Genomic DNA, 22057 nt, shown 5'->3' with positions numbered 1-22057 from the left:
TGACATGACTTCCTCAGTTTTCATTGGCACTGCCCAAATTGAGGACATCGTCAGTGAACTATTGTGTATGAGAGACAAGTTATGCAGTGAGTTGATAGGGTTAACAAGCTGCTCCTTCCCCTACATGATGACCTCTCTCAATATCGTCCCAGCGCTACATCACAGAGAACTCATTAGCCTCACCTAGCTTTCCAGACATATGGAACTGTTTCCCTCTCTTCCTCTCTCTCTTCATCCCACTCTCTTTCTGTCAGAAAGGAGTATAGCACTTTTTCCTTTTCTCCTTTCCATCCTCTGAAGTCCCAGCTGCTGCAGACAGACTAATGTCTTCCCCAGAGACGGGGTACACCACACCACAACCCAGGAACGGACCAACCCAGCCACCAATAAACTCTGCTTCTCATGGAGCACCGAGGGGAAAGAGAGGGTATTCTACATCCAAAAAGTACATTTTCAAAGCTCACGTGTGATTGATTCTTTCTCAGTGGGCTTATATGCACTACAAAGTTTGACAATAGTAACCCCTACTCATAATGACTCCCACTTGAAGCAAGAGAGATAGGGAGAGTGAGGAAAAGAGGGAAAGAGATGAATACTTAAGAGTACAGACCTGAAGCACTGAGGACAAAACTGTGACGACTGACTATATTTTCCCTTACATTTCAAATTAAGAAATTCTAACTTTCCCTTTATTTTCCCGTCTAATTATCTCCCTCCCTCTCTCATCCTCTAATTTCTCTTTCACTGACTCTCTCCATCTCTATTCGACTCTTTCCCTCACAAACACCCTCCCCTACCCCATGTATCATTAGCTGGGATGTGCTGTCTCCCATGGAACTGGGTAGACACTGTCTCACATAGAAGGGACAACTGGGGCAAAGATTTCAACAGCTGGCTCAACAAATTGAGCCATTTTGTGACTAAACGTAAAAAAAATACGAAATTATATTCCCAAACAAAGATAAATGACATAAAACACAATGGAAAAAGACTTTGGAGTACCTTAAACGATGTCATAGGCAGAATACCTTCAATGGAGATTAATTGGGTTATGGGTTATCGATAACAAACCTTTTGATATTGCCAATCATTTTAATGATTATTTCACTAGTAAAGTGGAAAAACTCAAAAGTGAAATGACAACATTGAACAGTGAACAAACATATTTTTGTATAAAATATCTAATAATGAAAGAGAAGGATGGCTATTTTGAATTTGGTCAAGTTAGTGTGGGAGAGGTGGAAAAACTACTATTATCCATAAATAATGATAAGCCACCAGGTATAGACAACCTTGATGGGAAACTATTGAGAATGGTAGCACACTGTACGTGCCACTCCTATTTGCTATATCTTTAACCAAAGCCTAAAGGAGTGTGGGTGCCCACAGGCGTGGAAGGAAGCAAGAGTAATTCACTGCCTAAAAATAGTAAAGCACCCTTTGCTGGCTCTAACAGTCGACCAATCAGTTTTCTGCCTGTTCTTAGTAAATTGATGGAGAGGATTGTTTGACCAAATATAATTATATTTTTCAGAGAACAAGTTAACTACTGACTTTCAGCATGCATACAGAGAAGGGTATTCAACGTGTACTGCACTGACTCAGATGACAGATGATTGGTTAAAATAAATGGATATTAAGATGATAGTTGGAGCTGTATTGTTAGATTTCAGTGCAGCCTTTGTTATTGATCCTAAATTGTTATTGAAAAAAACTTCACATCACCTGCCATCACATGTTTGGAGAGTTATTTATTCAATATAACCCACAGAGTGTTCCTCAACGGAAGCTTCTCTAACATCAGATATCTACAGTGCCATATCCTCCAGGGCAGTTGCCTTGGGCCGTTACTTTTCTCTATTTTTACAAATGATTTGCGACTGATCTTACATTAAGCTAGAATGACTATGTATGCTGATGATTCCACACTCTACACGTCAGCAACAAAGCCAGTGAGCTCACTGAGATTCTAATACAGAGCTACAGTCAGTATCAGAATAGGTGAACTGGTCCTAAATTCATCTAAAACTAAAAGCATCGTATTCGGTTCAAAACATTCTAACACCTAAACCTCAACTGGAGTTGTACATAAAGGGTGTGATCATTGAGCAAGCTAAACTCCTAGGTATAACATTGGATTGTCAATTTTATTTGACCTTTATTTAAGAGTTGGAAGTCAATTGTGTGCCGCCCTATGGGACTCCCAATCACGGCTGGTTGTGATACAGCCTGGATTCGAACCAGGGTGTCTGTAGTGACGCCTCTAGCACTGAGATGCAGTGCCTTAGACCGCTGCGCCACTCGGGAGCCCAAATGATCATATTCAAGTTATATTGACAAAGTTGATCTGAAGAAGGGGAGGGATATGTCTATTATAAAAATAAGTCCTGTGTTTTTGACACAAAAATCAACTGTACTAGTTATTAAGGCTCTGGTCCCATCTTGATTACTGGCTGGTAATATGTTCCAATGCAGCAAAGAAAGACATCGCAAAGCTGCAGCTGGCTCAAAACAGCAGCAGGCCTTTCCATTAACTGCACATACAGAACTAACATCAACAACATGCATGCAAGTCTTTTCTGGTTGAGGGTTGACGAGAGATTAACGGCTTCTCTTCTAGTTTTTATGATAAATATTACTGTGACTTAAATTCCAGATTGTCTGCATAATCAAACAACATTCAGCTCAAACACCCATACATACCCCACAATACATACCACCAGGGGTCTCTTCACAGTCCCCATGTTCAAAACGCGTTCATGGCACGATGCAGAGCTATCATCGCATGGAACTCCCTTTCACCTCCAATTACTCAAGCAAACAGCAAAATTACCTTTAAAAACGGATTAAATAATAACTCCTGGAACCTCTGGGGCTGTGAGGACACACACACAAACAGACACACTCTAACACACAAATATATATATATATATATATATATATATATATATATATATATATATATATATATATATATATATATATATATATATATATATATATTTGTATTGTTTATTCTTTTTGTTGTTGTATTGTTTGTATATCATTGGTGTGACTGTCCTTGACTATCAGTGTATCAGTGTTTTGTTACTTGTCATGTTTTGTGTTTTTTGTGGACACCAGGAAGAGTAGCTGCTACTTATGCAAAAGCTAATGGGGATCCAAATAAACTAAATATAAAGAAGTCTTAGCTATGGAGCCACAATGGGGCCCCGGGTGTATGGTCAATCCACAATCAGCGCTGGGCTGTCATGGTCAACCAGTAGTTGGGTGGTAGTCTTTACCACCATGGCACAAAGCATTCAACTTTTCAGTGTCTTGAAACTGGTCCTGTTTTGAGAACTATAAGATTTATGCTGGTTTTCATTACAACAACTATTTCCATCCATAATCTTTTCTTCAGACATTGATGGATCACTGCTTTGGGTCTGATATCACCTTACTGTTGTCTAGTATAGGTCTTGAATGTAGACCAGAGACTATAGCACAGTGGTCTTCCAGGGCCAGTATGGGGAACCAATGTAGGCCGCATAAAAGAAAACATAACCTTGTCTTGACGTTTTGGGCCAATGCAGTGTGTAGCCCTGTCCTTGTCGTGAGTGTCTTTTCAGCTGTGCATTGAAGCGAGGGAAAGCTCGGTGAGGCATTCTGCTGTGCAGTTACTCATAGCCCGTGGCGTTGACAAGGTGCCAGGCATTCCTTCATATGGTTGTCGACTATGATTCATGTGGGATGTGTTTCCCGCTGGTCCACAAAGCAACAGCCTCTCAACGTTACTGTACTTTCCCGTGGCAAAAACCTTACATGGCCTGCCTCCATGCCATTTATGAGCAAAACTTTTGCAATCAAAACTATTTTCTCATTGGAGCATAACATGGGTTTTCATCTGCTGTTAATGAGTCTTTGCAGAATATCTTCCAAGTTTATTTCTGAGAATCGTTGCGTAATGACTGTTGTTTTATGAAGTGTTTTTTTTCTGAATGCCATTGCCAACATGAACTATGTGTTGAATACCAGCATTTACAAGGACCATTTGATTGCACTTGTTGCACCACTCAAACAATCACCTCTCTATGTTATCAAGCTGAACAACACTTTTCTATCAATAACATCTTGCAATTCCGACTCCCCTGCTGTTTTATAGGGAATAATATTGAGTAATTGTTGTTCACTTTGCCAATGGTGTCTAGATATGCAGTTGTAAAATATAGGAAAGTACTGCACCAAAATGGCTGCTGTTGGCCTGGAAGGCTGTACTTAAAATCCAATCCGCTTCACGGGTGTTGAAACTGTCAATGTCATTCCCACACACTCTCACAGGCAGGAATTAAAAAGGACTGAAGCGTGGGAGCTACTGTGTAAAGCCACACTCCTCAAACCCACTATTTATGCCACTTATAATATTCCATAAAGTTTCCATTTGAAGGAATAATGTGACGATCTTAGTGAAGGAGTGGGTGGCACACACAAGCAAACTAACATGTTGCAAATGTTTCTAACTGCAAACCCGTTCCTTATGCCTCCGTTTGGCTCCTATGTTAATTATTGATGTGGTAAGTTGTTTGAATAAAGTTATTTCAATTTGATTTGGAACTATGACCGTGACCTCTAGTGACCACTCTTACTGGTGAGTCGATCTTGAGGAGTGCGATGTCGGACTTCTCATCCACGTCTTTGATCTTGGCGTCGTAGGTGGCACCGCTCTTCAGCTCCACCTTTACTCTATGCTTATTGGCCACAACGTGGGCGTTGGTCACGATCTGTCCATCCTCCGACACCACGAACCCTGAGCCACTGGCCACCGCCACCTCCCTCTTAGAATATGCCATCCTGAGCAAGAGGGAGGGGAAGATAGAGAGGTAGAAAGGGAAAGAAAGACAGATGCGGAGAGAAGAGAGAGATACATTTATAGAGAAAGGGAGGGAGGAATAGAAAGAGGGAGAAGGAGAGACAGGGATATGGAGAAAGATCATTTTTGGGAATTTTTACCTTCATTTAACTAGGCAAGTCATTTAAGAACAAATTCCTATTTTCAATGACGGCCTAGGAACAGTGGGTTAACTGCCTTGTTCAGGGGCAGAACGACAGATTTGTACCTTGTCAGCTCGGGGAATTGAATTTGCAGCCTTTCGATTATTAGTCTAACGCTCTAACCACTAGGCTACGCTGCCGCCCCTGAACAAGGAGCGGCAGAGATAATGAAAAAGGATAAGTACTTAAGTGTCGTCCCAACTAGTGTATTCTTACATCCAGGTGGGTCGTAAAGAAAACTCTGGTATTTGTCTACAGATATTCAAGGACCTACACACACACAGCTCTTACTTGCGGTAGAGTTCAATGTGAACCACGGCCGGGGCGATCCTCTCCACCACGTCAGCGATGAAGTTGTATTTGTGTCTCAGACTGTTAGGGTTGTCCTGGGCTAGAAATACAACAGAGACAGGATGTTGCAATAAGAATTTACTCACCAGAAACACAAATTCAATGACAAAATGTAACAGCAGTGCAAGAAGTCCATTATATGAAACTGGTAATTATCTGAAGAGAAAGGGAACGATGACAGTTTGTGGCAGAGACACTATCCTGTGTTTGTAAGTGCCTTTTGAGGTCTTCTGTAAGAAGACAAGTCAGGAAATGTTGATGATATACCATGTAATTATATCATGCTGTCTTTTTCCAGGTTGTGAATTAAGCCTTTTCTGAAGATTATCATAGACATTTTGCTTTTTAAATCAGCAATCTGTGATTGTAACATATACTGCTCCAAAAAATAAAGGGAACACTTAAACAACACATCCTAGATCTGAATGAAAGAAATAATCTTATTAAATACTTTTTTCTTTACATAGTTGAATGTGCTGACAACAAAAATCACACAAAAATAATCAATGGAAATCCAATTTATCAACCCATGGAGGTCTGGATTTGGAGTCACACTCAAAATGAAAGTGGAAAACCACACTACAGGCTGATCCAACTTTGATGTAATGTCCTTAAAACAAGTCAAAATGAGGCTCAGTAGTGTGTGTGGCCTCCACGTGCCTGTATGACCTCCCTACAACGCCTGGGCATGCTCCTGATGAGGTGGCGGATGGTCTCCTGAGGGATCTCTTCCCAGACCTGGACTAAAGCATCTGCCAACTCCTGGACAGTCTGTGGTGCAACGTGGCGTTGGTGGATGGAGCGAGACATGATGTCCCAGATGTGCTCAATTGGATTCAGGTCTGGGGAACGGGCGGGCCAGTCCATAGCATCAATGCCTTCCTCTTGCAGGAACTGCTGACACACTCCAGCCACATGAGGTCTAGCATTGTCTTGCATTAGGAGGAACCCAGGGCCAACCGCACCAGCATATGGTCTCACAAGGGGTCTGAGGATCTCATCTCGGTACCTAATGGCAGTCAGGCTACCTCTGGCGAGCACATGGAGGGCTGTGCGACCCCCACACCATGACTGACCCACCGCCAAACCGGTCATGCTGGAAGATGTTGCAGGCAGCAGAACGTTCTCCACAGCGTCTCCAGACTCTGTCACGTCTGTCATGTGCTCAGTGTGAACTTGCTTTCATCTGTGAAGAGCACAGGGCGCCAGTGGCGAATTTGCCAATGTTGGTGTTCTCTGGCAAATGCCAAACGACCTGCACGGTGTTGGGCTGTAAGCACAACCCCCACCTGTGGACGTCGGGCCCTCATACCACCCTCATAGAGTCTGTTTCTGACCATTTGAGCAGACACATGCACATTTGTGGCCTGCTGGAGGTCATTTTGCAGGGCTCTGGCAGTGCTTCTCCTGCTCCTCCTTGCACAAAGGCAGAGGTAGCGGTCCTGCTGCTGGGTTGTTGCCTTCCTACGGCCTCCTCCACGTCTCCTGATGTACTGGCCTGTCTCCTGGTAGCGCCTCCATGCTCTGGACACTACGCTGACAGACACAGCAAACCTTCTTGCCACAGCTCGCATTGATGTGCCATCCTGGATGAGCTGCACTACCTGAGCCACTTGTGTGGGTTGTAGACTCCGTCTCATGCTACCACTAGAGTGAAAGCACCGCCAGCATTCAAAAGTGACCAAAACATCAGCCAGGAAGCATAGGAACTGAGAAGTGGTCTGTGGTCCCCACCTGCAGAACCACTCCTTTATTGGGGGTGTCTTGCTAATTGCCTATAATTTCCACCTGTTGTCTATTCCATTTGCACAACAGCATGTGACATTTATTGTCAATCAGTGTTGCTTCCTAAGTGGACAGTTTGATTTCACAGAAGTGTGATTGACTTGGAGTTACATTGTGTTGTTTAAGTGTTCCCTTTATTTTTTTGAGCAGTGTACATTATTTTTACTTTTGAATTAATATACACTGTGGCCAGTTTATTAGGTAAACCCATCTAGTACCAGGTTGGACACCCCTTTACCTCCAGAACAGACAGAATTCTTTGTGGCATGGAAACATTGCTCAATAGGTATCAAGAGATGTAAGGTGTGACAGGAAAACATTTCTCACACCCTTACACCACCAGCCTGTAGCGTTGACACCAGGCAGGATGGAGCCATGGACTCATGCTGCTTACGCCAAATCCTGACTCTGCCATCAGCATGACGTAACAGGAAACAGGATTCATCAGAACAGGCAATGTTTTTTCACTCCTCAATTGTCCAGTGTTGGTGATCGTGTGCCCACTGGAGCTGCTTCTTCTTGTTTTTAGCTGATAGGAGTGGAACCCGGTGTGGTCGTCTGCTGCAATAGCCCATCCATGACAAGGACTGACTTGTTGTGCGTTCTGAGATGCCGCTCTGCACATTACTGTTGTACTGCGCCGTTATTTGCTTCTTTGTGGATCGCCTTTTAGCTTGCATGATTCTTTCCATTCTCCTTCGACCTCTCATTAATGAGCTGTTTTCGCCCACAGGACTGCCGCTGACTGGATGTTTTTGTTTGTCGCACCATTCTCTGTAAACCCTAGACACTGTTGTGCGCGAAAAGCCCAGGAGGCCGGCCGCTTCTGAGATACTGGAACCGGTGCGCCTGGCACCAATGATCATACCATGTTCAAAGCTGCTTAGGTCACTCGTTTTCCCCATTCTAACGTTCAATCGAACAGTAACTGAATGCCTCTATGTCTGTCTGCCTGCTTTACCTAGAAAGCCACGACCACGCAAACCTTTTTCGTGAATGGGGTGGTCACTGATTTTATATATTAATTGATTCTTGAAGAATATAACTTAAAAATGCCTCATGAGCTTAGTTCAACTGTTGTACCCGATCAGAAACCCCAAATATAAGATTGTTTTACTCCACAGTTTGTAAACAATGTAACTGTAAACAAACATTGACTATATAACCTCAAAACATGGTTAAAACTATAATTTTGATATTGTGGATGGTCATTCCTTGCATCCATAGCTCTGTCTATGGATGTGAGAGTGGTTACATTTCTCCATCCCAATTCCTGAGCTGTTCACCAAAACCGAGGTGGGGTGTCCGCTTTGTTATTATTTGAACTGCAGATTGCCTATTGAAGTAAATACAACAATCATGCTTTTAACAACTCTGTTTTATCTTTCCACATCCTCCTCAAATAATTATGTTAAAAACATAGAAAGAGAGCACAAAATATGTTTTGTCGTACAATCCTACACCTTGCTGTAGTGGACTTATAAAGGTTGTTAAGTTCAATTGTATTACTCGCCATCCAATGCAAAGTGGCGTCCAAAAACCTAGAAGAATAGGTCTACCAATGATTAGAAGTTATTCCCAAATCTCTTTAGTCTAACTTTAATGTTACTGTGATGTGTTGAGAAAGAAAAGAAGAAAAACGTTCTGCTTGAGGCCCAACACAGGTGTAGAATGAGCACTAGCCTGACATACTGCACTTAATTACACGTTCAGAATACCCCATTTCTTTCCTGTTCAAGAGGGGAAATTCCTAAATGGAATTCATATTTCATATCGTCAGCATAGCTGTAATTTCCCCCCAAAATAAGGGGGTCATATAGCATGATGGCTTTAGGCAACTTGTTTCATTTTAGTCTAACAAAAGCCAATGTTAAAACGTCATCCATGAATGACTGGGTTTGTTACACCCAATAGCATCTCAAATCAAATCAAATTGTATTAGCCACATACACCGAATACAACAGGTGTCGACCTTACAGTGAAATGCTTACATACAAGCCCCCAACTAACAATGCAGTTTCAAAAAATACAAGAAAATACAAGATTAAGAGATAAAAGTAACAAGTAATTAAAGAGCAGCAGTAAAACAACAATAGCGAGACTACATACAGGGGGGTATGTGCGGGGGCACCGGTTAGTTGAGGTAGTATGTACATGTAGGTAGAGTTATTGAAGTGACCATGCATAGACGACAAACAGAGAGTAGCATCGGTGTTAAGATGGGGGGGCAATGCAAATAGTCTGGGTAGCCATTTGATTAGATGTTCAGGAGTCTTATGGCTTGGGGGTAGAAGCTGTTTAGAAGCCTCTTGGACCTAGACTTGGCGCTCCGGTACCGCTTGCTGTGCGGTAGCAGAGAGAACAGTCTATGACTAGGGTGGCTGGAGTCTTTGATAATTTTTAGGGCCTTCCTCTGACACCGCCTGGTATAGAGGTCCCGGATGGCAGCAAGCTTGGCCCCAGTGATGTACTGGGCCATTCTCACTACCCTCTGTAGTGCCTTGCGGTCGGCGGCTGAGAAGTTGCCATACCAGGCAGTGATGCAACCAGTCAGGATGCTCTTGATGGTGCAGCTGTAGAACCTTTTGAGGATCTGAGGACCCATGCCAAATCTTTTCAGTCTCCTGAGGGGGAATAGGTTTTGTCATGCCCTCTTCACGACTGTCTTGGTGTGCTTGGACCATGTTAGTTTGTTGGTGATGTGGACACCAAGGAACTTGAAGCTCTCAACCTGCTCCACTGCAGCCCTGTCGATGAGAATGGGGGTGTGCTCGGTCCTCTTTTTCCTGTAGTCCACAATCATCTCCTTTGTCTTGATCACGTTGAGGGAGAGGTTGTTGTCCGAGCACCACATGGCCAGGTCTCTGACCTCGTCCCTGTCTCGTCGTTGATCAGGTCCACCACTGTTGTGTCATCGGCAAATGTAATGATGGTGTTGGAGTCGTGCCTGGCCATGCAGTCATGGGTGAACAGGGAGTAGAGGGGACATAGCACGCACCCCTGAGGGGCCCCTGTGTTGAGGATCAGTGTGGCAGATGTGTTGTTACCTACCCTTACCACCTGGGGTCGGCCATTAGGAAGTCCAGGATCCAGTTGCAGAGGGAGGTGTTTAGCCCCAGGGTCCTTAGCTTAGTGATGAGTTTTGAGGGTACTATGGTGTTGAACGCTGAGCTGTAGTCAATGAATAACATTTGTCCATAGGTGTTCCTTTTGACCAGGTGGGAAAGGGCAGTGTGGAGTACAATAGAGATTGTATTATCTGTGGATCTGTTGGGGCGGTATGCAAATTGGAGTGGGTCTAGGGTTTCTGGGATAATGGTGCTGATGTGAGCTATGACCAGCCTTTCAAAGCACTTCATGGCTACAGACATGAGTGCTACGGATCGGTAGTCATTTAGGCAGGTTACCTTAATGTTCTTGGTCACAGGCACTATGGTTGTCTGCTTGAAACATGTTGGTATTACAGACTCGGACAGGGAGAGGTGAAAATGTCAGTGAAGACACTTGCCAGTTGGTCAGCGCATGCTTGCGGAACACGTTCTATGTACCGCAAGAACGTGCGGTACACGTTCTGGTAATCCATCTGGCCCTGAGGCCTTGTGAATGTTGACCTGTTTAAAGGTCTTTCTCACATCGGCTGCGGAGAGCGTGATCACACAGTCTTCCGGAACAGCTGGTGCTCTCATGCATGTTTCAGTGTTATTTGCCTCGAAACGAGCATAGAAGTAGTTTAGCTCATCTGGTAGGCTTGTGTCACTGGGCAGCTCTCGGCTGTGCTTCCCTTTGTAGTCTGTAATGGTTTGCAAGCCCTGCCACATCTGACGAGCGTCAGAGCTGGTGTAGTTCGATTCGAGTAGATCTGCAATGAAGGTCAGGGTCTGAAGTATTCTCCTTAAAGTTTAAGACACGAAAATCACGGAATGGAAAAGAACAGAGCTCAAACACAATGGGATTGGACAGTAGGGATAAGTCTCTCATCTAGACCTAAGATCAGTCTGAAGTCTCTAGAGAGGTCATAATTTACAACCTGTCTTCTTCACTTCTCAACATTATGATGATACCTGGCTCTCCCTCTTGACACAGACATACCTGATTTGTTTCCACAGACACATCACTGCAGTGGAAATGAAGGAGAGTGGGTTTGTGCCAGTTGATGACGAAACCTTTCTTGCGGACTTGGGAAAATCACAAACCAGATGTAGTCAGTGTGCGCTCCTTCCATAGCAGTGTAAGGTACTGTTGCCTTGTACGTAGACCATGACAGGTTATTTATTAATGAGACACTGTCAGAGCTGGGGTTCAGATCAGGTCAACGCCGGATGGAATGAAGTCGACCACGAGACAAATCAAAAAGCATATGGACCAAGGATGGAGAGCATCTACTTAAACCTGGGCGGCAGGTAGCCAAGTGGTTAGAGCATTGGGCCAGTAACCGAAAGGTTGGTGAATCGAATCCCCGAGCTGCCAAGGCCAAAATCTGTCGTTCTACCCCTGAACAAGGCAGCTAACCCACTGTTCCTAGGCTGTCTTTGTAAATAAGAATTTAGTTAAATAAAGGTAAAATATTTAGTTAAATAAAGGGAAAATAGAATTTAGTTAAATAAAGGTAAAATAAAAATAAATAAACTCCCTCTAAAATCGTGAATATCATATTAACTATCAGTTTTTACTGTTCTGAAATGGAGGACATATGCATAAGCTTCCTTACAGAATTATATACTGTATATGTTTAGTCGACCCACATTCACTGGCAATATTTATTTCAATGTTGAATTGTGTCAAATAAAATATACTTAAAAAGGTCCTACAAACAAACTTAAACTGAGACAGATGGCTTTTTGATTTGAGTGCTCAGTCCCCAGGCAGGCATGCTTTACTACAGACTGAGACAGAGGAAGAGAGAGGGGTGCCATCAGAAGCAAAGCAAAGCCTATCGTCATCTAAGGGTGAAAGAGGGGATACCTAGTCAGTTGTACAACTGAATGCATTCAACTGAAATGTGTCTTCCGCATTGAACCAAACCCCTCTGAATCAGAGAGGTGTGGAGAGATGCCTTAATCAGCATCCATGGCACCCGGGAAACATTGTGTTAAATGCCTTGCTCGGGGACAGAATGACAGATTTTTACCTTTCATTTACTGGCCCAACACTCCTACCCTGCAGGCTACATGGTAGACGTGTCTATTCTGGCTCCCTGAAAGGTAGTCCATGTTGTCTTATCAGTTACCTTCGTCTGGCCTGGCTGTCTGGCAGAGTGGCCGTGCCCTCAACTTTACCTCCTCAGAAGTGGGGGAACTGGGGGAAGGAGTAGAGGAGGACGGAGCCACATTTTCTCTCTTCGTGTCTCGTTATGTCTATGCAACATGTAGCAACACACAAAACCACTCAAAAGCTCATGAAACAATGAGCTTCTTCAGATAGTCATGATCTCCAAGGACCAGCTCAGTAACCTGCGGTCAAAGAGACATTCCACCCAGGTATGTATCTCTCCCTCTAATTAGACACACTCCAACTCACTGACCTCATCAAGACACCAAACTTCATTCTTGTATCAAGCACTCCCCAACACACACCAGTCTGCCTGCCTGTACACACTGTTAGTACTTTATGAGCTTTTCCCTAAGGAAGCTGCTCTTCCTTATCCCCATCCTACACGCAGAGGGATTGGGTTGAAGTGTCAGTGGGGTTGCATTCCTTCTGCAGTATTAGTGTAATTCACGTCCCTTGCTGCGAGGCTGTGATGCAGCAAATGCATTGGCTGCACTGAATACACACTCACTAAGCCTTTGAGAGAGTCCCTAAGTCAAAGGAAACATAGCCACTGAGCTCTGTGAACATACACAGAAAAGCACAATCCCAATTCAATCCCTGGTCACTGTCCCTAAGGCCTAGACCCTTGCTGATGAACTGAAAGTGCGAAGCTAGAAAGGGTATAGTCTAGAGGACTGGGTAGTGAACTACGGTCTGGGAATGTGCCTTATATTTCGGATCAGAGACTGGGAAAGGAATGGGGAAAGAAATATGGAGAATGATAAAGCAGAGGAAGGAATAAACTAGGTTCTCTTCAAATTGACGACATATTTTCATGAGAATATTCTAGACTCCGCATAAAGAAAATATGCACATTTTTCCACCAGTGGTTCAGTATGTTTCCACCAAATGGACTTGTTGAAGATAAAAATCATTGCGTGATGACGTAGTGAACACAAAATATATTTTTTCGCTTAAGTTCTCATGTACCGAATACAAATCTAAAGTTCAATGTGTTTCCATAGCATTTTCAACTCTACCGATAGTTTTGTCACAAAAACTGTTGCGTTAAATACCAAATGGCCTACTCCGGTCTTGGTACCTGCGCTCTAGCCAACAGCTCGCAGACAGTACAGGTAGGCTGTGCAGGTTGGCTAGACTACATGATAAGATTCGCCTATTATGGATAACAGCAAGAACATTCGTATTTGTCAAACGGCAGCCAAACAGCGATCATCATGTCACCAGAATAAGACCCTCAACATTTATTGGAAAGGAGCATCATGCTCATACTGTACACTTTCACCACCCTGTGAAGTTCATCATCATTTATTTAATGTATAGCCTAAAAAACTGCATGGTTTCCCAAATTATAGTGGGAGAACCAAACACCATATCATCGCATGACTCCAAATGTACTTCGATATGATAGTTATTGTATCAATATTTGCGCATAAAGGGGTTTCCAATGCCATTTCCTGCATAATTAATTTTACCAACACAAAAAGATCCCACCATATCGAACGAACACGTTATCTGTCGGCATTTATAAAATTACACCGAAACTTCCTGTTTCCATCACAGGTGTCGTGATTTTGTTTTTATACAATATGACTTGACTCCCTGAAAAACTGTCGATGGAAACATGGTTATAGAGAAAGAAAGAAAGAAAGAAAGAAAGAAAGAAAGAAAGAAAGAAAGAAAGAAAGAAAGAAAGAAAGAAAGAAAGAAAGAAAGAAAGAAAGAAAGAAACAGAGGAAGAGTGGCAAAAGGGAGGCAGAGACGAGAAGGCTAGGAGGAAATATGTGCACGATCAGCATACTGTACATGAGCCACCAAGCATAATCAAAGACAATTCACATTCTCCATTGTACGCGACCAATTAACTTTGATTTGAAAGCACATCAACACAGCTTGCCATTGTAAAAGCAGCAAGCCCCAATCACTCAACAGAAATATGCATAATGTTGCTGTTCCTTTGGGTGTGAATTTAAATTAATGAAAAGGTTGTTCTCAACATCCTAAAGTCAACATTTGTATTATCTTACCTCTTGTAAAATACCAATAAATCTAAAACTAGTTTTTGCAGGTCATATATGCCATTCTGTGACTAAATGAGTTGAGAAAACACAAGAGGGGCCCATGGGACAGCAACATTTTACCTAAATCCTGTGCCACTTCAAACAACTTGCATAATCGACAACTTCAGAAACTAGATGCAAATGACATCATGTACCAAGTGTAATTTCATGTGTTTGCTTTAAGTGAGGCCAGTGGTCTGGAGCCTCTCTTTACTTGGCCAGGGGCCTTCATGTAGCTTGGCACAGAGCTGCACTTTGCTTTCTTAGGCTGACTGGAGCTGGAGAAGAGCTGGATCAAGTATTTGCATCCCAAATGTTTGCTCAATCACTGAGGAGACACTCTCAGACATAACTTTGGCCTGCCTTGTGTGTCCTCATGTTGGAAAAGGTATACACATGGAGACCTTCAAAAACACTTCAGATAGCCTTCTGTCATGCACATATTGTACAGTATGTGCATGCACACTTACATTAACTGTCTGACAACGAAGCAGCGTTTTAGAAACAAATACTGTGATACGCACTGAGCATGTGCACACACACAACATCTGGCGCAGTGAACGTTTCCTCGCCTAGAGGTGGATTCTGCTTCAGGTGTTGGGGCATGGTCCAACTATAAGAACTAAACACATGGAGCACATCAGACATACAAACACAGTTAAAGAACACAGTTAAAGAACTGTTGATCTCTCTACCACCTGTGGGTGAGGTGTAAGCGTAAAGGTCGTCTCTGCATCATCCTCCTCAGCGTCGTTTACATTTAGAAAATGTTAGGAACAGATGCAGTGCCAATATTTGTATATGAATTTCTACAATTTATAGTTGGTATGACGTTAAAGTCATTCATATTTTGTGCCTTTGACATTTACAAATATTGTCCCATTTACATTATGTAATGTAAATGGGACCTAACTAGCCCCATAGAGACACAAACTGACCACCACATTATGATTGGGTCGCGTGCAGCTGTGCTCCGAATTGATGATTACTTGGGTGCTGCCAGCTGTGGGCAGGATTAAAATAAACCCAACCCACAGAAAACTGATATGGTAACCTTCATTCCTTGACATATCATTTTTTCCTATCAGCTCGCAAATCTCAGTTTTGGACGAGGCTGACTTTATGACCAAAATTATCCCATTTACACTTAGTAGTCAATTTTGACACTAGAATATTCTGACTTATATCGATGCCACATAGACCATTTTCAAAATGAGAAGTTGCTTTTTAGGGGCTGTTGCTCTTTAATGATATCTGAGTGAGAGTGACTTGCTGCACTGTTGGAGAGAGAAACACAAGCATTTCGCGACACATCGGCTAAACATGTGTATATGACAAATAAAATTTGAAAATCAATGGGGGGCCCCCTGTATTACTACAAGTTTAGATCGCTAAAAATTGTTAGCTGACACGGCTAATTGAGTGACTGTCAGTGATTGACATTACAAGAGAAAAACTGCTGATGCACAACCAAATTTCGAAATTGCACCTTGTGTATTCTACTATTCTAATGTTGCTTATGCCCAGACAAACCTTGTAAAAATATGTTGAAATTCTACTTTTGAAACGACGTCAGATGCTCAACGTTATAGCCAGTATCAGAAGAAAAAACTGTCTGGGCAGCACCTCCCACTGGAGAGTTGATCTATCAATAGCTATTAGGCTATATGACACAAGCCCAACCCTGATAATCCACTAGGCTATATGACACAAGCCCAACCCTGATAATCCACTAGGCTATATGACACAAGCCCAACCCTGATAATCCACTAGGCTATATGACACAAGCCCAACCCTGATAATCCACTAGGCTATATGACACAAGCCCAACCCTGATAATCCACTAGGCTATATGACACAAGCCCAACCCTGATAATCCACTAGGCTATATGACACAAGCCCAACCCTGATAATCCACTAGGCTATATGACACAAGCCCAACCCTGATAATCCACTAGGCTATATGACACAAGCCCAACCCTGATAATCCACTAGGCTATATGACACAAGCCCAACCCTGATAATCCACTAGGCTATATGACACAAGCCCAACCCTGATAATCCACTAGGCTATATGACACAAGCCCAACCCTGATAATCCACTAGGCTATATGACACAAGCCCAACCCTGATAATCCACTAGGCTATATGACACAAGCCCAACCCTGATAATCCACTAGGCTATATGACACAAGCCCAACCCTGATAATCCACTAGGCTATATGACACAAGCCCAACCCTGATAATCCACTAGGCTATATGACACAAGCCCAACCCTGATAATCCACTAGGCTATATGACACAAGCCCAACCCTGATAATCCACTAGGCTATATGACACAAGCCCAACCCTGATAATCCACTAGGCTATATGACACAAGCCCAACCCTGATAATCCACTAGGCTATATGACACAAGCCCAACCCTGATAATCCACTAGGCTATATGACACAAGCCCAACCCTGATAATCCACTAGGCTATATGACACAAGCCCAACCCTGATAATCCACTAGGCTATATGACACAAGCCCAACCCTGATAATCCACTAGGCTATATGACACAAGCCCAACCCTGATAATCCACTAGGCTATATGACACAAGCCCAACCCTGATAATCCACTAGGCTATATGACACAAGCCCAACCCTGATAATCCACTAGGCTATATGACACAAGGCTATATGACAAGGCTATATGACACAAGCCCAACCCTGATAATCCACTAGGCTATATGACACAAGCCCAACCCTGATAATCCACTAGGCTATATGACACAAGCCCAACCCTTATAATCCACTAGGCTATATGACACAAGCCCAACCCTTATAATCCACTAGGCTATATGACACAAGCCCAACCCTGATAATCCACTAGGCTATATGACACAAGCCCAACCCTGATAATCCACTAGGCTATATGACACAAGCCCAACCCTGATAATCCACTAGGCTATATGACACAAGCCCAACCCTGATAATCCACTAGGCTATATGACACAAGCCCAACCCTGATAATCCACTAGGCTATATGACACAAGCCCAACCCTGATAATCCACTAGGCTATATGACACAAGCCCAACCCTGATAATCCACTAGGCTATATGACACAAGCCCAACCCTGATAATCCACTAGGCTATATGACACAAGCCCAACCCTGATAATCCACTAGGCTATATGACACAAGCCCAACCCTGATAATCCACTAGGCTATATGACACAAGCCCAACCCTGATAATCCACTAGGCTATATGACACAAGCCCAACCCTGATAATCCACTAGGCTATATGACACAAGCCCAACCCTGATAATCCACAAGGCTATATGACACAAGCCCAACCCTGATAATCCACTAGGCTATATGACACAAGCCCAACCCTGATAATCCACTAGGCTATATGACACAAGCCCAACCCTGATAATCCACTAGGCTATATGACACAAGGCTATATGACAAGGCTATATGACACAAGGCTATATGACACAAGGCTATATGACACAAGGCTATATGACACAAGTCCAGCCCTTATAATCCACTAGACTATATGACACAAGCCCAGCCCTTATAATCCACTAGGCTATATGACACAAGGCTACATGACACAAGGCTATATGACACAAGCCCAGCCCTTATAATCCACTAGGCTATATGACACAAGCCCAGCCATAATAATCGACTAGGCTATATGACACAAGGCTATATGACACAAGTCCAGCCCTTATAATCCACTAGACTATATGACACAAGGCTATATGACACAACTCCAGCCATAATAATTCACTAGACTATATGACACAAGTCCAGCCATAATAATTCACTAGACTATATGACACAAGGCTATATGACACAAGTCCAGCCATAATAATTCATTAGACTATATGACACAAGTCCAGCCATAATAATTCACTAGACTATATGACACAAGGCTATATGACACAAGTCCAGCCATAATAATTCACTAGACTATATGACACAAGGCTATATGACACAAGTCCAGCCATAATAATTCACTAGACTATATGACACAAGCCTATATGACACAAGTCCAGCCATAATAATTCACTAGACTATATGACACAAGCCTATATGACACAAGTCCAGCCATAATAATTCACTAGGCTATATGACACAGTGCTATATGACACAAGTCCAGCCATGATAATTCACTAGGCTATATGACACAAGGCTACATGACACAATGCTACATGACACAAGTCCAGCCATGATAATTCACTAGGCTATATGACACAATGCTCTAGCAATAACAAAGTTGAGGAGGGAAATAGCAACCCCTTAAAAGGTTGCCACAAATTGTTAATGTTATGATATTTCATATCAAAAACATGTCTGGGATGGATAGACAGTCTGGTTTATGTTGAGTCCCACTGATTCTGATTACAAGCGTCTCAGATTGCAGCTCAGCTGCACTGGCTGAAACTGAGGACTCACAGAGTAGAGTCCATACAAAAGGTAGTGTTTTTATACTAAAGGAAGCTAAGAAGTTTTAATGCAAGCAAACACACACTGACCATGGTGTACAGATCACTTACAGAGTGTTTTTACCTTCAACATCTCCTTCTGGTATGAGAATGTTTCAGTAAGGAACAGGAGTAAACTGGCACCAGTTGTCAATCAGGCCAGCAAAATAGTACACACAGAACTTTACAAGGAAAGCACTTCAGGTCACCCACAAGCTGCATGCATCCATCCAAATGATGCCGTCCGTTTGAAGAACAAGGTGCCACTTGCACGGAAAAATGGCATTAAAGGCCCATATATATTTCCACACCATGAGGTTGGAATAATACTATGAAATTGTGAAAATTATGATAATGCCATTTTAGTGTAAAAGCTGCTTGAAAAGGCCTGACATTTTAGACTATTTTGGTGGGATGGAGTTGTGGCCAATGGTGACATCACCAATAAGAAAGAGTTCCAAACCTCTGCAAATAATAGCTACATTCTTGCTTGAGAAATTGCCCTTTCCTGAGAAGATATTTTTGTTTCTCATTGACCATTTAATTGAAAACAATCACAGTAAGATACTCCATTGTTACCAGAAATGATTTGCATTGGACCTTTAGGAAATTATTTATCCCCTCCGCAGAGACAATCCTAAATAAGATTCTGATGAACTGACGTGAGGTAAATGCTCAATGTGTGTAATGTGTATGTTTTATGTCTGTTTTATATTTTTTATGTAAGCGAGAGCGCCAAAGACAATTTTCCATTCTGTGTAACTTAATGGACAATTTTTCTAATCTAATCCTGGAAATTAATATAGGCTACTCCATGGTAAAGTCAGCAACAATGACCTATTGCAATAAATACAATGTTGTTCATCCCTCCTCAGTTTTCTTATATCACAACAATTAAACTCTGGAACTGTTTTAAAATCATCATTGGCCTCATGGTGAAATCCCTTAACAGTTTCCTTCCTCTCCGGCAACTGAGTTAGGAAAGACGCCTGTGTCTTTGTAGCGACTGGGTATATTGATACACCATCTTAAGCCTAATTAATAATTTTACCATGCTCAAAAGGTATATCCAGCTTCTGCTTTTTTTGTTTGCATACTGTATCTACAACCAGTGTCCAGCTTTGCGAGGTATTGAAAAACCTCCCTGGTCTTTGTGGTTGAATCTGTGCTTGATATTCAGTAGTCAATTGAGGTACCCTAATAGGGTAGGGTGCCATTATCAAATCATGTTAACCACTGTTATTGAATATGGAATGAGTCCATGCAACTTAATATGCAATTTGTTAAACACATTTTTACTTCTACAAACCAAATTTCCCTCTGACATTATTGGGTATTGTGTGTAGATCAGTGACATAAAATCTTGACTTAATCAATTTCAAATTCAGACTGTAACACAATCAATTGTTGTTTTGAGGGTGACATTTCAACTACAGGATAATGTAATCATTGTAACCAATTTTCAACATGGACAAATCTTGTAAAAATATGTTGAAATTCCACTTTTGAAACAAAGTCAGATGCTCAACGTTATAGCGAGTATGAGAAAAAAAACAACAGTCTGGGCAGCACCTCCTACTGGAGAGTTGATCTATCAATAGCTATTCATTTGATCTCCCATCCAGGGTTTTAACCAAGCCCAGCGCTGCTTAGCTTTGCTGTTTGTCATTGACTACAACCAATGTGGTATCATGAGAACGATTATTGACAGTTCTTTTAATAGCTAAATTTATTCACTAATGCTATAAGTCATTCCATAGGGTAGGTTTAACAGAGAAAATGAAATGTAACCATACTTTATAAATCATACAGTATAACAACAACGATACTATTTAGGCCTATATAGCATTTGCAACGTCATCAACAGCTAGTGTCTCAATTCAACCCAGGGTTCAATTTAAAATAGACAATACATTATAGGCGGCCTAGGTTTTCAAGCTTAGGTTGATTTCAAAAGTAATCTGCAAGTTAATCATTGTGTTGGATTCACGTCTCCATCTCAACCAAAAATCAAAGTTAAAGAATGGGAATAAATCAAACTTTATTTAAAGTGCATTTCAAGTTTGATTAGATTTAGTCCTATTCTTTAACATACAGTTGAAGTCGGAAGTTTACATACACCTTAGCCAAACACATTTAAACTCAGTTTTTCACAATTCCTGACATTTAATCCGAGTCAAAAATTCCCTGTCTTAGGTCAGTTAGGATCAACACTGTATTTTAAGAATATGAAATGTCAGAATAATAGTAGAGAGAATGATTTATTTCAGCTTTCATTTCATTCATCACATCCCAGTGGATCAGAAGTTTACATACACTCAATTAGTATTTGGTAGCATTGCCTTTAAATTGTTTAACTTGGATCAAATGTTTTGGGTAGCCTTCCACAAGCTTCCCACAATAAATTGGGTGAATTCTGGCCCATTCCTCCTGACAGAGCTGGTGTAGGCCTCCTTGCTCGCCCACACTTTTTCAGTTCTGCCCACAAATATTCTATAGGATTGAGGTCAGGGCTTTGTGATGGCCAATCCAATACCTTGACTTTGTTGTCCTTAAGCCATTTTGCCACAACTTTGGAAGTATGCTTGGGGTCATTGTCCATTTGGAAGACCCATTTGCGACCAAGCTTTACCTTCCTGACTGATGTCTTCAGATGTTGCTTCAATATATCCACATAATTCTCCTCCTCATAATGCCATCTATTTTGTGAAGTGCACCAGTCCCTCCTGCAGCAAAGCACCCCCACAACATGATGCTGCCACCCCTGTGCTTCACGGTTGGGATGGTGTTCTTCGGCTTGCAAACCTACAATTTTTCCCTCCTAACATAACGATGGTCATTATGGCCAAACAGTTCCATTTTTGTTTCATCAGACCAGAGGCCATTTCTCCAAAAAGTATGATCTTTGTCCCCATGTGCAGTTGCAAACCATAGTCTGCCTTTATTATGCCGGTTTTGGAGAAGTGGCTTCTTCCTTGCTGAGCGGCCTTTCAGGTTATGTCGATATTGGACTCATTTTACTGTGGATATAGATACTTTTGTACCTGTTTCCTCCAGCATCTTCACAAGGTCCTTTGCTTT

At 42.3% G+C, this 22057-nt stretch overlaps 2 protein-coding genes across 2 annotated transcripts in view; both read right to left on the bottom strand.

Moving 5' to 3' along the window:
• The window catches only part of LOC106607527 (serine protease HTRA1A), a 38072-nt gene that overhangs the window by 12731 nt on the left and 3284 nt on the right, over positions 1-22057 (bottom strand). Inside the window, exons 2-3 of the mRNA XM_014204562.2 lie at positions 5323-5422; positions 4626-4830 (exon numbers count right to left, since the gene is read on the bottom strand). Coding sequence (XP_014060037.1) covers positions 4626-4830; positions 5323-5422 — 305 coding nt within the window. The remainder of the gene's footprint in view (positions 1-4625; positions 4831-5322; positions 5423-22057) is intronic.
• The window catches only part of LOC106607536 (pleckstrin homology domain-containing family A member 1), a 76621-nt gene continuing 59913 nt past the window's right edge, over positions 5350-22057 (bottom strand). The window contains exon 12 of the mRNA XM_045721320.1: positions 5350-5422. Coding sequence (XP_045577276.1) covers positions 5399-5422 — 24 coding nt within the window. The 3' untranslated portion in view covers positions 5350-5398. The remainder of the gene's footprint in view (positions 5423-22057) is intronic.

Source organism: Salmo salar, chromosome ssa01 (genome assembly GCF_905237065.1).
Source record: "Salmo salar chromosome ssa01, Ssal_v3.1, whole genome shotgun sequence".
NCBI classification, from domain to species: Eukaryota; Metazoa; Chordata; class Actinopteri; order Salmoniformes; family Salmonidae; genus Salmo; species Salmo salar.
Note: the sequence above shows the minus strand (reverse complement) of the source record. Positions and strands in the feature narration are given on the sequence as shown.